At 42.9% G+C, this 18231-nt stretch overlaps 1 protein-coding gene across 1 annotated transcript in view; it reads left to right on the top strand.

Moving 5' to 3' along the window:
• Positions 1 to 17853, top strand: part of LOC143809043 (phosphatidylethanolamine-binding protein 1-like) — a 45270-nt gene extending 27417 nt beyond the window's left edge. The window contains exon 4 of the mRNA XM_077292214.1: positions 17332 to 17853. Within this exon, the coding sequence (XP_077148329.1) occupies positions 17332 to 17546 (215 nt within the window). The 3' untranslated portion in view covers positions 17547 to 17853. The remainder of the gene's footprint in view (positions 1 to 17331) is intronic.
• Positions 17854 to 18231: the final 378 nt, after the last annotated feature.

The raw sequence follows: 18231 nt of genomic DNA, 5'->3' as shown, positions 1-18231 counted from the left end.
CCCAGAGCTTGGGGGTGTTGCGGTGGTGGTCCTGCGATGGTGGTAAGGTGGCGAGCGGTGACTGCATATGGCGGCTGCCATTCTTCCGGGGTCTGGCTTCCAGCTTTTCGCTCTGTGCAGGTGCAGATGGAAGAAAGCTGAGATCTCGGCTTACTGAGCTCTCAATCTGTACATGCGCTGCATCCGGCGGCAGGGTCCAGGCAATTCTTCTTCTCCTCCTCGGCAGGGATGGATAGTGGTTGGTGGAGGGAACTGTTGCTTAGCTGCCTCCACCAATCACATAGCTGTCTTGGCACACTATTTAATGTTGCAACTACGGTACTCACAAGTCCGAGATCCTTTTAGGAAAGGTGAGCAAACAACCCCCATCATCCTTCAGAATATACTAACTCAATGGGTATATTCTGAAGGATGATGGGGGGTTCTAGCCATATTTAGTGTAAATATACACTAATGTAGTGTCCAAAGTGTCTATTGCAAATGTGACTACCACCTCCCTCATCTTTCAAACTAAATCAATATAAATAACAATATTACGGTATTCAGTCATCATTGATGATCGTTGATCTAATGCCACTAGAAAAAAATTACTAAAACTGAACATGAGGTCCTTGGTTCAACCTTCTGATTAGACTGTATGAAGCCGCTGCCATGTCCCGGCGGACCTCTTAGTGAGTAAAAATTGGTGAAACGCCTCTTGCAGGCTCCAGCCTTGCAGCATGGGTGGCAACAGGTACCCACCTTGCTGGTTCATTGTCGCTGTGGAGGTGGTTGGCGCCTGACACTGCACCTTTACGGCTACAGTATTTAAAGTTAGGGATCCACTGAGGGGTTCATACAGTCTGATCAGAATGTTAAACTAAAAACCTCTTGTTCAGTTGTATAAGGTACATTTTTGCCTAGTGGCACTAGACCAACTTGTGATTTTTGGATGCGCGGCTCATTTGTTTTTTTTTTTTTTCTTCAGCTATGGTATTCATTTATGTTCAGTTGCAATGCCCCCATAACTATGAAGGACAGTTGTTTCAATACTGTATTTTGTTGCAGAAAAATACCGTACAGTTGGCTACTGCATATTGTGCATTTTTCAAGAATGTCAAAGCCGAAAAGGTTGGCCTATAAAATTCCCTTTAAACTGGAGGTTATAAAATATGATAAGAGCATGGGAATAGAGCAGTGAAGAGACCTTTCAGGCCGCCTCCAACTGAAAAAATAAGAGTGGAGGAAACAGGAGGAGCTGGAAAAAAGCAAATATGGTTTTCATGGGCGTGGAGCAAAGTGTCCTGAGTTAGATATGGACATTAAAGAGTGGATCACACGACACAGAAATAATGGCCTTTCAGTGTCAGCGAAAATGATATGAAGCCAAGCGGATTGCTGCTGAGAAAGGCATTGATGGCTTTTCTGCATCACCATCATGGTGCTTCAGATTTGAGGAGATGTGGCCTTACTATGCGCACCAAAACAAGAATTGCGCAAAAAATGCCACAAGAATATGAAGCCAAGATCATTTCTTTCCACAAATTCGTACTTGACACCAGAAAGAAAAATAATTTTGAAATAGGCTAGATTGGGAATATGGATGATGTCTCTCTAACCTATGATGTGCCATCTAACAGGACTGTAGATGTAAAGGGTGCCAGAACCATAACTGTAAAAACCGCAGGACATGAAGAAAAACCATCACACCGTTGTGTTGTCCTGCTGTGCCGATGGCACTAAATGGCCACCAATGCTAATCTTAAGAAAAAAGATGCCAAGAGGCAATCCCCCAAGGAATCGTCGTGCACGTTCATTAGAAAGGTTGGACGAGAACAGAATGAGTGCGGGTTGACAAAGTTTGGTCCAAACGTCCTGGGGGCTTTTGAAGAAGGGGGGGGGGGGGGGGGGGACTGACAAAAACCTTCCCTGTTAGTGCTTGGCCAGTTTAGAGCACATATCAGTGAAACCACAAAAAAGGTCTTTAAAGAAGTGAAGACCAATCTGGCTGTAATTCCAGGGGAACTTACTAGCCAGCTGCAACCCCTCGCTGTTTCCATCAACAAACCATTTAAAGTCTTCATGCGAGAAGAATGGAACAAATGGATGGCTGCTGGCAATCATGATCTGACACCAACTGGTCCAATGAGGAGGCCCACTATCACTCAATTTTGTGAGTGGGTGACAACATCATGGCAGTCAGTGAAGGATAAAACGGTTATACGGTCATTCAGGAAAATGTGGGATTAGTAATGCCCTAGATGGCACTGAGGATGGTGTGCTCTGAGGACAGTGAAGAAAGTGACACTAATGACTGAGGACCTGAGTTTCCTGGATGCCGACAGTTGTCAGGGAACCCCAGGAATTCCTCATCACTACTAAGAGTGCCGTGCCTGAGGATTAAAGTTTCTCCTCACTAATTCAAAACGCTGTTCTTATTGTTACTGTTATTACACGTTGCCCACAATGCTGCTGTTGAGTCTACAATGTTAAAATATTTTTTAATTAAAGGTTTTTGCACACTATTTGGCTCAAAATATATATATTTTTTTATTTTCCTCTCTAAAATCTAGGTGCGTCTTTATAAAGCAAAAAATACAGTATTTTGACCAACTCCAAGCTGTATAAATGTGAATGTTTATTGGATGAAGCTGATCAGGTTGAAGGTGTATAGGTTTAGTGAAGGGGGATAAGGCCTAAGGATACAACATCCTATATCAAGATGTGCAGAATTATTACAGCTTGTTTTTCCTCAAGCAATTTCCTGAGCACGCTCGGGTGACCGAGTATTTTTTTCAGTGCTCAGAGATGGTTTTCCTCACCTCAGCTGAATGATTTACATCTCTTAGCCAGCTTGATTACATGTGGGGATTCCCTAGCAACCAGGCAACCCCCACATGTACCTATGCTGGCTAACAGATGTAAATCATTCAGCTGAGGCGATTGAAAACTAAATCTCCGAGCACTAAAAAATACTGTCACCCGAGTGTGCTCGGGAAATCTCGAGTAACGAGTACCCTATATACTCGAGTATAAGCCGATTTCCCCCCCCCCCCCCCCCCGCTCCTAATTTTGCCACAAAAAACTGGGAAAACCTAATGACTCGAGTATAAGCCTAGGGTGGGAAATGCAGCAGCTACTGGTAAATTTAAAAAATAAATATAAATACCAATAAAAGTAAAATTAATTGAGACATCAGTAGTTTAAGTGTTTTTGAATATCCATATTGAATCAGGAGCCCCATATAAAGCTCAATACAGTTCATGATGGGCCCCATAAGATGCTCCATATTAAAATACACCCTATATAATGCTCCATATACAAATGTGCCACATATAATGCTCCATGCAGTACATTATGGCCCCATAAGATACTCCATATACAAATATGCCCCATATAATGCTCCATGCAGTTTATTATGGCCGTAAAAAAGGGGAGAAGCCTGCGCTGCTTATGGTCAGAACGCAAAACATAAAGTGCATATGCACATACTGACTTCTAACTGTATTTCAAAAATGAGACATTTAGCAAACAATTGATCAATTCTTTGAGCCACCCCGCCACGGCATTCTCCTAATGGGGCAGTCCTACTCTACGTTTTTTATATTCGCTGTGCCATTACGGCCTCTAAAAAGCAAGACCACATTAAATGCAAGCTGTACCTGAAGCATTTCTGAATCGCTCCTATGGCACCAGAGAGGACAGCACAGATAAAGGTTGACCAGGTCTGGACATAGACATTTCAGGTATAACCTCCACACTGCCTAACCAGCACCACAGATGAAGGGTGAGACAGGCTTGGACACAGGTGCACAATCGAACAAAGCCTAGGGCAGGGCAGGGACCATGGGACACACAGGGACTGCGTCAGGAGCGCCAGGAGCAGGTGAGTATGTGACATCGTTGCTCCCCTTCACCCGCCTCACCTTCCATGACTCGAGTATAAGCCAAAAGGGACACTTTCAGCTCATTTTTTTGGGCTGAAAAATCTCGGCGTATATACGGTATATTTGCTCATCAGTAGTTATTTCTGCATTATCAATGTATGTGGTTTTTCCTATGTTATTCCCACTTCTTTACTTGTCTTACTTAATTGTGAATTTTCTTACAGGGATAACATCAGTAAAGGTTTTAGTGAGTTTTGTGGGAAGGAATATTGACTGTGCAGTCAACCAATGACTGCTTCTTGGAAAGTGACATGTTATGGGGACGAGCTAACTGTTATGAGGCGGTAAGATTTGAGTCAGTCAGAAAAGGATGGTGCTGGCAGCAAGGACTGGTATGTAAGATTCTGATAGGAGACAGGCCTCTACGGGGATCTGAGCCCTGCCGCAGGGAGATAGAAGGGAAGGCAGCGGAGAGCCATCATTATGAGAGGATTTTCACTGCATTTCTTGGAGGGAAAGTAGCCTCAGAGGGAAGAAAATAGCTCAGCCACTGAGGAGTAACTGAGTGAGGGTCTCCAGAGAGAGAACCTGAAAGCAGCCACTATCACACTCAGAAACTGCCGGTCTGCAAGTGTTCATCTGTAAGGAATAGGCTGATCCGTTTACCTCACAACTGTATATAGTTATCTAGCAGATTATCTCCAGTAAAATCAGTTCTAAATACAAGCTAATATCTACATATAGTCGGTCGGCTCATCACATATTTTTTGAGTTTGTGACCACTATTGAACTGAACTTACTCTACGGTTTGATCTGATTTAAAGGAATAAAATGCCCAACAGTGTATCAATCATTTGAACTGATTCTGCTATGTGTGTGGTTTTTACACCAAAAGGCCAAGTACGTTCATTCACTCATGATATTAAAAAGATGTACTCTAAGTGTCCACTTGGTGATCAAGACAAAAGCTGGGCCCCTCATGTGATATGCTCAAGTTGTTCAAATGGTGTTTGTGATTAGTTGAATATGAGGAAAGTGGCTATGCCATTTGCTGTTCCCATGACTTGAAGAGAACCCAAAAATCATAGTGATAGCTGCTACTTTTTTTTTGTCAAACAGAAGGGCTTTTCTACAAAGAACAAACAAGATTAATTACCCTGAACTTGAATCTGCGATTAGGCCAGTTCCTGTACCTCCATTGTCTGGTTTGGATGAAAATGAAGTAGAATATGAAGACTATGGAGCTGAAGCTACTGGTGAGATATGGAGACCTCAAGTCAAGATGAGTATGTACCTGATGGAGCAGCCAGAACGCTTTATTCAACATGAATTAAATGATCTCAGAGACCTTTCAGTGTCAAAAGATAAAGTTGAACTTCTTGTATCTAGGTGGAAACAGAAGAATCTTCTTCATAATGATGTCAAAGTGAAACCGAAACAGAAGTAACACTAACACAATTTTTCACAGTTGATGGACCATTGGTGTACAGTAACAATGTGAATGGCCTCTTTGAAAGCAATCACCAATCTGCAACAAAATACTCTTGATTCAGTTCTTCAAACTTCTCTGGGATGAGTCAACAAACAGTGCTGCTTCACAATGGAAATATGAAAATAAAATCAATCCCTATTTCTCACTCATGTCATCTAAAGGAAAGTTCTGAAAATCTGTCAGTTGTTTTGGATGTTATACAATATAAGCATCAATGGAATATCTGGAGATTTGAAAGTGATTGGTTTGCTAATGGGAATGCAAGGAGGTTTTGCAAAATATTGTTGCTTGTGTTTATGGGCCAGTAGAAATACAGTAGAGCATTATGTTCATAGTGATTGGAGACAGAGAAACATCTATGCTCCAGGTAGAGACAATGTGCAGCATAATCCTTTAGTTGCTCCAACAAAAATCTTTCTTCCTCCACTACATATAAAGTTGGGATTGATTAAAAACTTTGTGAAAGCCATGGCAAAGACAAATTCACAAGGGTTCCAGTACATTTCACAGAAATTCTCCAGCATTTCACCAGCAAACCTGAAGGAAGGGGCAGTTGTTGGTCCTCAGATCTGAGAGCTTATGAGAGATGATGTGTTTGAAGGAACTCTAACTGAATTGAAGGAATTGAGATCTTGGAAAAGCTTCAAGTGGATCTGTGAAAACTTCTTAAGAAAAAAAAAAAAATCTTCAGAATATGTTGAAGGTGTTGAGGAACTGCTAAATGCATACCAATGTCTTAGATGTTGCATGTCTCTGAAAATGCACTTTTTGCTTTTAGATTTCTTCCCTCAAAATCTTGGATGTAAGTGATGAACAAGATGAGCGGTTTCACTAGGACATTAAAGTAATGGAACACCACTACCAGGGTATTTGGAATGACTCAATGATGGCAGATTACTGTTGGATGTTATGTAGGGACAACCCTGATAAATCGTATCAATAACAGTCTAATGTCAAGCACTTCCAATTTCTGCTCATATTTTGGTTTCTATTTTGCACGTGAAATTATTTTGGTTCAATGAAAACTGTTTTGTAAAGTGAAGCATTTTTTTTTTTTCTGATTTTTGTTTTCTTAATGTCGCCAGTATATTTCCTATACCTTTTATAATGATGATGCTGCTCCATAAAAACTAAATGTGCAAAAACTGTAAACATTTTTGAAATCGGGACAAAAAGATAATTCAGAACAGTATAAATTCACCTGTGATAATTACAAAAAATATATTTTTTGTAGACCTTTTATCTGTAGTGATGAGCGAATATACTCGTTACTCAAGATTTCCTGAGCACGCTGTGTCCTCCAAGTCTTTAAGTGCTCGGAGATTTAGTTTTCCTTTCAGCAGCTGAATGATTTACATCTGTTAGCCAGCTTGATTATATGTGGGGATTCCCTAGCAACCAGGCAACCCCCACATGTACTCAGCCTGGCTAGTAGCTGTAAATCATTCAGCTGCGGCGATGAAAACAATCTCCGAGCACTTACAAATACTCGGAGGACACCCGAGTGTGCTCGGGAAATCTCGAGTAACGAGTATATTCGCTCACCACTATTAATAAAGGGTCTAACTCAATGTCTATGGTTTGGGAAACGATGAAAGTATTTCTAAGGGATCTACTGATTTAAAGAAGAAAATGGTGTCAAAAGATTTGAGTATTAAGGGAGGAAGTACAGGTGGCTGAAACGCAATGCACAGTCATTTAGATTTCTTGACTAAGCAACTACTAAACCCTCAAAATCCTTTAAAGCAACACTCACTTAAAGCTGTCTGGACTTGCTATCAACTAGTAAGTCTGTACTTAACCCCTTCATGACCTTGGGATTTTCCATTTTTCCGTGTTCGATTTTCACTCCCCTCCTTCCCAGAGCCATAACTTTTTTATTTTTCCGTCAATTTGGCCATGTGAGGGCTTATTTTTTGCGGGATGAGTTGTACTTTTGACCAACATCATTGGTTTTACCATGTCATGTACTAGAAAACAGGAGAAAAATTCCAAGTGCGGTGAAATTGCAAAAAAAAGTGCAAGTACCACACTTGTTTTTTGTTTGGCTTTTTTGCTAGGTTCACTAAATGCTAAAACTGACCTGCCACTATGATTCTCCAGGTCAATACAAGTTCATAGACACCTAACATGACTAGGTTATTTTTTTTATCTAAGTGGTGAAAAAAAATTCCAAACTTTGGTTAAAAAAAAAAAAAAAAAAAATTGAGCCATTTTCCGATACTCGTAGCGTCTTCATTTTTCAAGATCTGGGGTCGGTTGAGGGCTTATTTTTTGCGTGCCGAGCTGGCGTTTTTAATGATAGCATTTTGGTGCAGATACGTTCTTTTGATCGCCCGTTATTGCATTTTAATGCAATGTCGCGGCAACAAAAAAACGTAATTCTGGCGTTTCGAACTTTTTTTCTCGCTACGCCGTTTAGCGATCAGGTTAATGCTGTTTTTTTTTATTGATCGGGCGACACCAAATGTGTAGATTTTGAGTTTTTATTTTTTTTTAAATTTTGATTGGGGCAAAAGGGGGGTTATTTAACCCCTTTCTGACATCTGACGTACGAGGTGGGGTGGGCCCGTATGACCACCGATGGGATAGTACATCATGCCCTTTAATGTGACACCGTGACTTAAGTCGCGGTGATCGCATTAAAATTCCGACGCCATCTTACCTTAGGGAAGATGGCCTCGGCATCTTGGGGTATGGTGCCGCCCCCCCCGATCGCTGTGATTGGCTGTTCAGAATTAAACAGCCAATCAGATGGCTGAAACAGTGAGGTCCCAGGATAGGATCGAGTACCGATGTACTCGATCCTGGGGCCGGTGCCTGGCAACGCCAAAACCCCCCGGATTGGCGTGATCGACGATCACATCGATCGCGCCAATCGCAGGGCACAGCGGCGGTGTTACCGCCGCTGTGCCCTGCTTCTAACTACCTGCTCCGGTGCCTGCCTCCCGTGCCCTGCGTCTGTGCCCAGCTCTGTTATCTGCCGCTCTGATTGGCGCGATCGATGTGATCGATCGCGCCAATCACAGGGCACAGCAGCGGTATGACCGCGCTGTGCCCTGATGGTGACCTGCCGGTCACTTGCTGGTGACCTGCCGGTGACCAGCCTATGACCGGAGCTGTGAGCTCCGATCATAGGCTGGTTCCTAGCAACACCGGCGTCACCAGGGCCTCCCCTGATTGATCACATCGATCCCACCAATCACAGGTCACAGCAGCGGTGTGACCGCTCTGTGACCTGTCTCACCTGCCCCTGACCTGTCTGACTGCTCTGCAGGAATCCTCACACTTGTTGAGGGTTCCTGCAGAGCGGTCACGCTGACAGATCCCCCTCCTGTGCTGAGACTTGTGGTGCCACAGTAGCCTGTGACACCATAATTCTTGCTAAAAAAAAAAAAGACAGAAGACAGAAGAGAGACTACAAATGTAAGTGTTCATCCCCGATCCCGGCCCGATCTTTCTAAACCCCCCCATCCCCCTCCACCCCCACTTTGCGCCGCGTCCGTCCGTGCCCAAATTTAGCAGTCGCCGAGCGTTTATTGGTGACGCAGTTCACCGATCAACACTCGTGTTCACTTTTCTTCTCCACATCCCCGTCTGCGCACCCAGCCGCTGCGTCTGAACCCGTGCCTTTCTTTTCTTGCTTTTTTTTTCACATCCCCTTGCGCGCACGCCGCTGCTGCATCTGAACCCGTGCCTTTCTTTTCTTGCTTTTTTTTTTTTTTTTTTTTCACAACCCCTTGCGCGCACCCAGCCGCCGCCGCCGAACTTTCATAAGTGACGCGGTTCACTTATCAGAGCTCTCGTGCCTGCCTTTTTTCTTTTCACATCCCCGTTCACACACCCAGCAGCTGCCGAACTTTGATAAGTGACGCAGTTCACTTATCAGAGCTAGGGCCTGCTGTTTTAGACTTTTCCTTTCACAGGTATTTTTTTTCCCTATTTGCTTTTTTTCCTTTAGCTTTTTCTTTTCAGAATAGTTTGCACCAAACACTATCCCCCCCCCCCCCCCCCCCCACGTACACATAGTTACCAATAACACGCAAAAATCAGAGAGGCCTCCCGAAGACGCTACTTGGGCAGATGCTCAGAAAAGGTGAGAGCAAAGCCCAATGTAGCGACCACCTGCTGGTGGTCAAGTACAAGGACAAGAGGGATGTCCTTCTCTTGACCACCATACACGGTGATGGCAGTGCCCTCAGCAGTGTACGGGGTACCTCTACACAGATCTGCAATCCGGACTGTGTACTGGGGTACAACAAACATGGGGGGCGTTGATCTCTCCGATCAACTCCTCCAACCGTACAGTGCTTTGAGGAAGCCCAAGGTGTGGTACAAAAAGCTGTCCGTGTACATCGTACAAATGGCAATGCTCAACGCTTTCCTGCTGTCACGATGTGCACTCCACACCGATACGTCATACCTTCAGTTCCAGGAGGTAGTGGTTAAGGCCCTGATGTTTGGCACGAGGGAAGGAGCGGGCCCCAGTACTTCCGGAACTGAGGGTGCTCGTATTGTACCAGGTCAGCATTTTCCTGGGGTGGTCCCGCCAATTGATAGAAAAGGTAAGCCGCAAAAAAGGTGCCGAGTGTGCTACAAACGAGGAGTACGCAAGGACACCATCTATCAATGCGACACCTGCCCCGACAAACCTGGCCTGTGTATGAAGGACTGCTTCAAATTGTACCACACCTCCATGCACTACTAATTTACTTTACAGGAAACAGTAGATTAGTTCCAAAGAGGGGGCACATCTAAGTAAGTTCCTTGGGGGTCTAGGTTCCAAAATGACGTCACTTTTGGTTTTTTTTACTGTTTAGGCACATCAGGGGCTCTGCAAATGGAACATGACGCCCTCAGAACCAGTCCATCAAAGTCTGCATTCCAAATCGTCACTGCTTCCCTTCTGAGTCCCAAAGTGCCCAAACAGTTTTTTCCCCACATATGGGGTACCAGCGTACTCAGAACAAATTGGACAGCAACTTTTGGGGTCCAATTTCTCCTGTTACCCTTGGGAAAATAAAAAATTGGGGACTGAAATATCATTTTTGTGGGGAAAAAAATAGAATTTTTTATTTTCAGGCCGGGCGTCATAAACTTTAGTGAAGCACTTGGAGGTTCAAAATTCTCAGCACACACCTAGATAAGTTCCTTAGGGGGTCAAGTTTCCAAAATGGGGTCACTTGTGGGGAGTTTCTACTGTTTACGCACATCAGGGGCTCACCAAATGGAACATGATGCCCGCAGACAATTCCATCAAAGTCTGCATTCCAAAACGTCCCTACTTCCCTTCCGAGCCCCGAAGTGTGCCCAAACAGTAGTTTTCACCCACATATGGGGTACCAGCGTACTCAGGACAAATTGGACAACAACGTTTGGGGTCCAATTTCTCCTGTTACCCTTGAGAAAATAAAAAATTGGGGACTAAACGATCATGTTTGTGGAAAAAATAGGATTTTTTATTTTCACGCCCGGGTGTTATAAACTTTCATGAAGCACTTGGGGGATAAAAGTGCTCACGACACATCTAGATAAGTTCTTTAGGGGGTCTAGTTTCCAAAATGGGGTCACTTGTGGGAAGTTTCCACTGTTTAGGCACATCAGGGGCTCGCCAAACGCGACATGGCGTCCGATCTCAATTCCAGCCAATTTTAGCTTGAAAATGTCAAACGACGCTCCTTTCCTTCTGAGCCCTGCCGTGCGCCCAAAAAGTGGTTCCCCCTCACATGTGGGGTATCAGCGTACTCAGGACAAATTGGACAACAACTTTTAAGGTCCATTTTCTCTTTTTACCCTTGGGAAATTAAAAAAAATATTGCTGAAAGATCATTTTTGTGACTAAAAAGTAAAATGTTAATTTTTTCCTTCCATGTTGCTTCTGCTGCTGTGAAACACCTGAAGGGTTAATAAAGTTCTTGAATGTGGTTTTGAGTACCTTGAGGGGTGCAGTTTTCAGAATGGTGTCACTTTTGGGTATTTTCTGCCATATAGACCCCTCAAAATGACTTCAAATGTGAGGTGGTCCCTAAAAAAAAAAAAAAAAATGGTTTTGTAAAATTTGTTGTAAAAATGAAAAATTGCTGTTCAAATTTTAACCATTATAACTTCCTAGAAAAAAAAAAAATTTGTTTCCAAAATTGTGCTGATGTAAAGTAGACATGTGGGAAATGTTATTTATTAACTATTTTGTGTCACATAACTCTCTGGTTTAACAGAATAAAAATTCAAAGTTGGAAAAATGCGAAATTTTTCAAAATTTTCGCCAAATTTCCATTTTTTCACAAATAAACGCAAGTTATATCGAAGAAATGTTACCACTATCATGAAGTACAAAATGTTACAAGAAAACAAACTCAGAATCGCTAAGATCCGTTGAAGCGTTTCGGAGTTATAACCTCATAAAGAAACAGTGGTCAGAAATGTGAAAATTGGCCCGGTCATTAACGTGCAAATCACCCTTGGGGGTGAAGGGGTTAAACTTTAATATTTTTTTCACTTTTTTTTTTTTTTTTAACTTTTGCCATGCTTCAATAGCCTAGAGGCTAGAAGCTGGCACAACGCGATCGGCTCTGCTACATAGCAGCGATCATCAGATTGCTGCTATGCAGCAGAAATGCAGGTGTGCTGTGAGCGCCGACCACAGGGTGGCGCTCACAGCTGCCGGCGATCAGTAACCATATAGGTCTCAAAGACCTCTATGGTTACAATGCAGAAGCATCGCTGACCCCCGATCATGTGACGGGGGTCAGCGATGCGCTCATTTCCGGCCGCCCGGCTGAAAGCGCCGGTTAACAGCTGCGTTTGACAGCAGCATTGAACTAGTTAATAGCGGCGGGTGAATCGCGATTTCAACCGTCGCTATTGCGGGCACATGTCAGCTGTTCAAAACAGCTGACATGTCCCGGCTTTGATACTATCCCATCCGAGGTCAGAAAGAGGTTAAAGGGAACCTGTCACCGCCAAAATCGATGGTGAGGTAAGCTCACCGTCATCAGGGGCTTATCTACAACATTCTGTAATGCTGTAGATAAGCTGCCGATGTTACCTGAAAGAGGAGAAAAAGACGCCCAATGGGCGTCTCAGGTCCGGTACAGCGCCTCCCATCTTCATTCCATGACGTCCTCTTCTGGTCTTCATGCCGCTGCTCCGGCGCAGGCGTACTTTGTCTGCCCTGTTGAGGGCAGAGCAAAGTACTGCAGTGCGCAGGCGCCGGAAAGGTCAGACAAAGTACGCCTGCGCCGGAGCCACGGCGTGAAGACCAGAAGAGGACGTCATGGAATGAAGATAGGAGGCGCCGGAGCGGACCCGAGACACCCATCGGACGGAACCGCAGCGGGACCGCCCCTGGGTGAGTATAATATAACCTTTTTTTTCTCTTTCAGGTAACATCGGGGGCATTCTGTAATGCTGTAGATAAGCCCCTGATGACGGTGAGCTTACCTCACCATCTATTTTGGGGGGGTGACAGGTTCTCTTTAAGCCATTACTTGCCAAATTAGCAATTTTTCATTTTTTTTTTTTTAAATGACAGATTTTTAATGATTTGGGTCCTAATGAATCAGAAACATAATTTGCAAAATTTCAAGTATGGATTTTTCAGAAAAGGGCGTCCCACTATTCAATTAAAAATGACAATGACATGACTTCCTATTTTGAAAACATTCATTTCACAAACACAACACAAAAAATTGCACCTAATTATAAAAATTATAAAATCTTAGTTGCTAGAAGCTAAAGATTAGGCGTCCCAAAAAAGGACATTGGTGGATAATGGGTTAAGACTATGGGAAAGATACTTCCCAATTAATTGGTAAAAGGTGGCCAACTCAACTGTCCCCTCATTCAAATACCTGGGTGTAATAGTAAGTGAAACTGTTTTGTGCTGTGAAACCCTCAATATCAACCCACTCTTCACTAAACTTCAGCATAAAATAATGGCCTGGTGTAAAATTTACTAATATTGGGTAGGAGGAGAGCAAATTTAATTAAGATGGTTCTTATGCCATAGATGCTTTTATTTCCTACAAAGCTCTTATAAACTAAACCGTATCTTGAGATACTTGATACGGAGCAGTGGTGTACCAAGAATACAACTTGACACATTAGAGACCTAAAGAGGATGGAGGCCGGGCCATGCCTGTTTCCTTGATGTATCTTATTTAGTTTTCTTCGCCGCAGGATGATTTACAACTACAAGCCTGCTTGATTACATATGGGGATTCCCTAGCAACCAGGCAACCCCCACATGTACTTATGCTGGCTAATAGCTGTAAATCATTCAGCTGAGGCAATGAAAACTAAATCTCTGAGCACTAAAAAATACTGAGGACACCCGAGCGTGCTCGGGAAATCTCGAGTAACCAGTATATTCGCTCATCACTAGTTTCTAGTATTCACCCATCTGGGGCAACTCTGCATATCCAGTATTCCATAAGTTGGAAAGTAATTGCTTTTGGCAGAATAAAGGTTTTCGTCATATTCTGCAAATAATTCAGAACAACCAATTTAGAACCTTTTCAAGGAGCTTCTGGAGGAGTTTGATATTCAGAATAAAATGTTTTATCAGTATCTACAAATTATGGGAACTGCATTCTTAACATTGTTAAAGAAGGCTGAACCCAAGGGATAATCTCACACCATTACAAATGTCTGATGGAGCAGGCCTTTAAAAGTGGGGGTATACCTTTTAACGTCTAAATGGGAACAAGATATGGGGACAGTTTCTGACACTATATTGATTGATATCCTAGAATTCCTAAGGTATACAGTGAAGCAAATAAGTATTTGATCCCTTGCTGATTTTGTAAGTTTGCCCACTGACATGAACAGTCTATAATTTTAAAGGTAGGTTAATTGTAACATTGAGTGATAGAATATCAAAAATAAAATCCAGAAAATCACATTGTAAAAATTTATTTGAAATTTGGCAGTGAGAAAAATAAGTATTTGATCCCCTACCAACCATTAAAATTTAGAAGTTCCTAATCAACTTATCTGCATTAAAGACAGCGGTCTTATGTAGTCGCCTTTATAAAAGACTCCTGGCCACACTCAGTCAGTCAGACTTTAACCCCTACAACGTGGGCAAGACCAAAGAGCTTTATAAGGATGTCAGGGTCAAGATCATAGACCTGCACAAAGCTGGAATGGGCTACAAAACCTTAAGTAAGATGCTGGGTGAGAAGGAGACAACTGTTGGTGCAATAGTAAGAACATGGAAGAAATACAAAATGTCATTCGACATCAATCTGGGGAACCATGCAAAATCTCACCACCGTGGGCTATCCTTGATCATGATGGAAGGTGAGAGTCAGCCTAAAACTACATGTGGGGAACTTGTTAATGATCTCAAGACAGCTGGGACCTCAGTCACCAAGAAAGCCATTGGTAACACATTACGCCGTAAGAGTATGTGCACACGTTGCGGATTTGCCAGCGGATTGACTGCTGCGGATTTGCAGCAGTTTTCCATCAGGTTTATAGTACTATGTAAACCTATGGAAAACCAAATCCGCAGTGCCCATGATGCGGAAAATTCCGCGCGGAAACACTTGGGTTAATTTTCCGCAGCATGTCAATTCTTTGTGCGGATTCCACACCGGTTTACACCTGCTCAATAGGAATCCGCAGGTGTAAAAATGCAAGTGAAATCTGCACAAAAAACGCTGCAAATCCGCGGGTAATCCGCAAAAGAAATTTGACCTGCTTTACCTTGAAAAAAAAAAAAGAAAGTGGGCTCCATGGCTGAACTTCTTGGGCCTCACTCCTCTAACCCTGATGTGGTCAAGGTTATTTGTTTTCTGCTTTAATTAATTACTAGGTACCTTTCATAATTTAGAGACTTCCACTTCTGTGCCTTTTTAAACACCTAGCTTCTGAGGTATACCTAAGAAGCTTTGAAAATTATAGGTGGATGGTGGGATATCAAATAGATGTATACTTTGAAATTGTGGCTGTATATTATTGGAGTAAGGACTTGTGTGTATTAAGATTTGCTGTAAAATACTGTTTTATATGCATACTTAGAACTATCTGCCCCCTTACCACCCTCAGCCTGCAAGAGTGATGAGAATGGTAAGGAAACTATAGACATTTCTTTGAATTCATCTACTACAGAGGACACATACCTTTTTGGATTCAACTGCAACATCATTCTGCAGGACTCTTACTAGAGTTGGGTTTTGGTGGGTTTGTAGGGATTGAGAATGTATTGTGTTGGGGGGGGGGGGGGGGAGTGTTCTTAAAAAGCTAGTTAGACCCTTTTCGGGTTGAAGATGGACTCAAAATCAACTACTAGTGATGAGCGAATATACTCGTTACTTGAGATTTCCCGAGCACTCTTGGGTGTCCTCCGAGTATTTTTTTTAGTGCTCGGAGATTGTTTTTATTGCCGCAGCTGAATGATTTACATCTGTTAGCCAGCATAAGTACATGTGGAGATTCCCTAGCAACCAAGCAACCCCCACATGTGCTTATGCTGGCTAACAGATGTAAATCATTCAGCTGCGGCAATAAAAACTAAATCTCAGAGCACTAAAAAAAAATACTTGGAGGACACCAGAGCGTGCTCGGGAAATCTCGAGTAATGAGTTTATTTGCTCATCACTATCAACTACCCGTACTTCAAGCAGGGGTACAGAAAAGAGTCTGGACAATGCTTCAGCACATGCAATAAAGTCTTCACTGCTTGGCTACTAAGTAAAGATGATTGCTTACAGCTGAAAGAATGACATGGCTCCTTACTCACCTAAACCCTGTTGAGAACTTGTGTGTCCTTTGTACATAGGAAATTTAGGCCAGGTTCATACTGCATTAAAGCAGCCCGTTCAACGCATAGCATTGACAGGCTGCGTTAACGCTAGAGCATACACGCCATCGGGTTATGCTATACCGCTAGCGCAGATGATTCATCTGTGCTAGCGGTAACGGAACCTCAGACGCTGCAGCCTGCGTCCGAGGCTCTGTCACTGAATGACGGCACATCGCTAGCGCATGCCCATTATGGCATGCGTTGGCGATGCGCCTGATAATAGGGGTTAATGGCAGCGTTAACGGACTGCATTACACCGTGTTATGCCGCGGTGTAACGCAGTCCGTCTAACGGACTGCCATAACGCAGTGTGACCCCAGCCTTAGGCTAGGTTCACATTGCGTTAATGTGTGTCCGCTAGCGGACTGCGTTGCATGGCGAAATTGTCGCAATTAACGCCGTGCAACGGGTCCGTTAGCGCACCCATTGACAGCAGTGATTTTTCCCTGTAGCGCATCGCTAGCAATGTGCTGTTCTTTTGTGACGGACCTCGGACGCTGCTTGCAGCGTCCGAGGTCCGTTCCTCGCTAGCGGGGACGGCGGACGCGGACCCTAGAGAAACATTGCGTTAAGCGCATAGCGCAATCCACTAGCGCTAACGGATTGCGCTAACGCAATGTGAACCTAGCCTTATGGTGAAGGAAAGTAGTCATCTCTCTGATCAGTGTCTGGGAGGCTGTGGTTGGCGCTGCCCAAAAAGTGGATTCTCAGATTAAGTAACTGACAAACTCCATGGATGAAAGGCTTATTGAAAATGGGTGGGCTATATTGGTCACCGGGTATTTGGGGGTCAGATGTATTTTTGTACATTGAGAAGTTTGGTTATTCTCACTTTAACAAATGACCGTAAGCAATTGAGATGGGAAACGTGTTAAATTTTTCATGTAGTTGCATTATTCTGCATACAGATATTCCCAGAAAGGAACCGGATTTTCTTCCTTAAATATTCAGGTTTATTAACCTTTTGGATTGACTGACAACACTATGGTTGTTCAATAATAAAATTCTCAAATACAAATTGCCTAATAATTGTGCACAGTGTAAATTGTTGTTAATGTGTCTAAAAACTATTATCATCCAATACACTGTTCGTGGTGATAGTTCGGTTATAACTGATGTATATATTTTTCTTGATGTTTTAAAAGTTATTCCTTATTTTCCAGGTCTTCATCGTTACGTCTGGTTGGTCTATGAACAGAAAGAACAGCTAAACTGTAATGAGCATGTTCTGACCAATCGCTGTGGAGATCACCGAGGGAAGTTCAAGGTCCTTTCATTCCGTGAAAAATATGGCCTGGGATGCCCAGTTGCAGGAAGTTGCTTCCAGGCAGAGTGGGATGATTATGTCCCAAAGCTGTATGAACAGCTGGCCTCCTAATGTGTAACTTGCCCCCTAGGAATCACCTAACTGTATTTTAGATTGTTTGCAGTTGCAAAGTGGGTACAATTTTTATTTTGTTGCTTAAAAACCCAGCACAATCTCTCCAATACGTCCAGTGTTAAATCTCTATTGCCAGCATTAGAATTGTGCAACCTTCTGGAAACCTTTTTATTTCACTCTAAAAGTTGTCTACTTTCAGCAAAATGGATCTGTGAATGTTTTGGTGCATGTTTATCCTGTTTAATTATTTTGCATAAAATTATGAAGTGCATTGGGTTTATAAACTACTTCTGGTTCTTATTTATTTGCTGTATGTGGTTTTTTTTTTTTGGTTGTCATTTAATTGATTAATTGCATATGTGTCCAAGAAGAAGTTGCAGTATGCTACTAGATGGATTGTCCATTGCTGCGTGTGAGAAGTACGGTATGTGAATAAAATATTAGAGCGGTTGTCCAGACATAGAATATTGATGACCTATAAATAAGGGCTGATCTGCAGGTCTCAGTGCCCAGCACTACACATTGAAGAGAACTATGTGGTTCCCCTCCATTCAGTGTCTACTTCTGTAGTGTCACCAACTGCATCTATACAAAATGCCAAAACAACTCATTTAAACGCAGTCTACCATGAGTAAAGTATATTTTAATCAATAGATCTTTCTAGTAATAAGTTCCACAATTG

Source organism: Ranitomeya variabilis, chromosome 1 (assembly GCF_051348905.1).
Source record: "Ranitomeya variabilis isolate aRanVar5 chromosome 1, aRanVar5.hap1, whole genome shotgun sequence".
Classification (NCBI taxonomy): domain Eukaryota; kingdom Metazoa; phylum Chordata; class Amphibia; order Anura; family Dendrobatidae; genus Ranitomeya; species Ranitomeya variabilis.
This window is presented reverse-complemented; position numbering and strand designations above follow the sequence as displayed.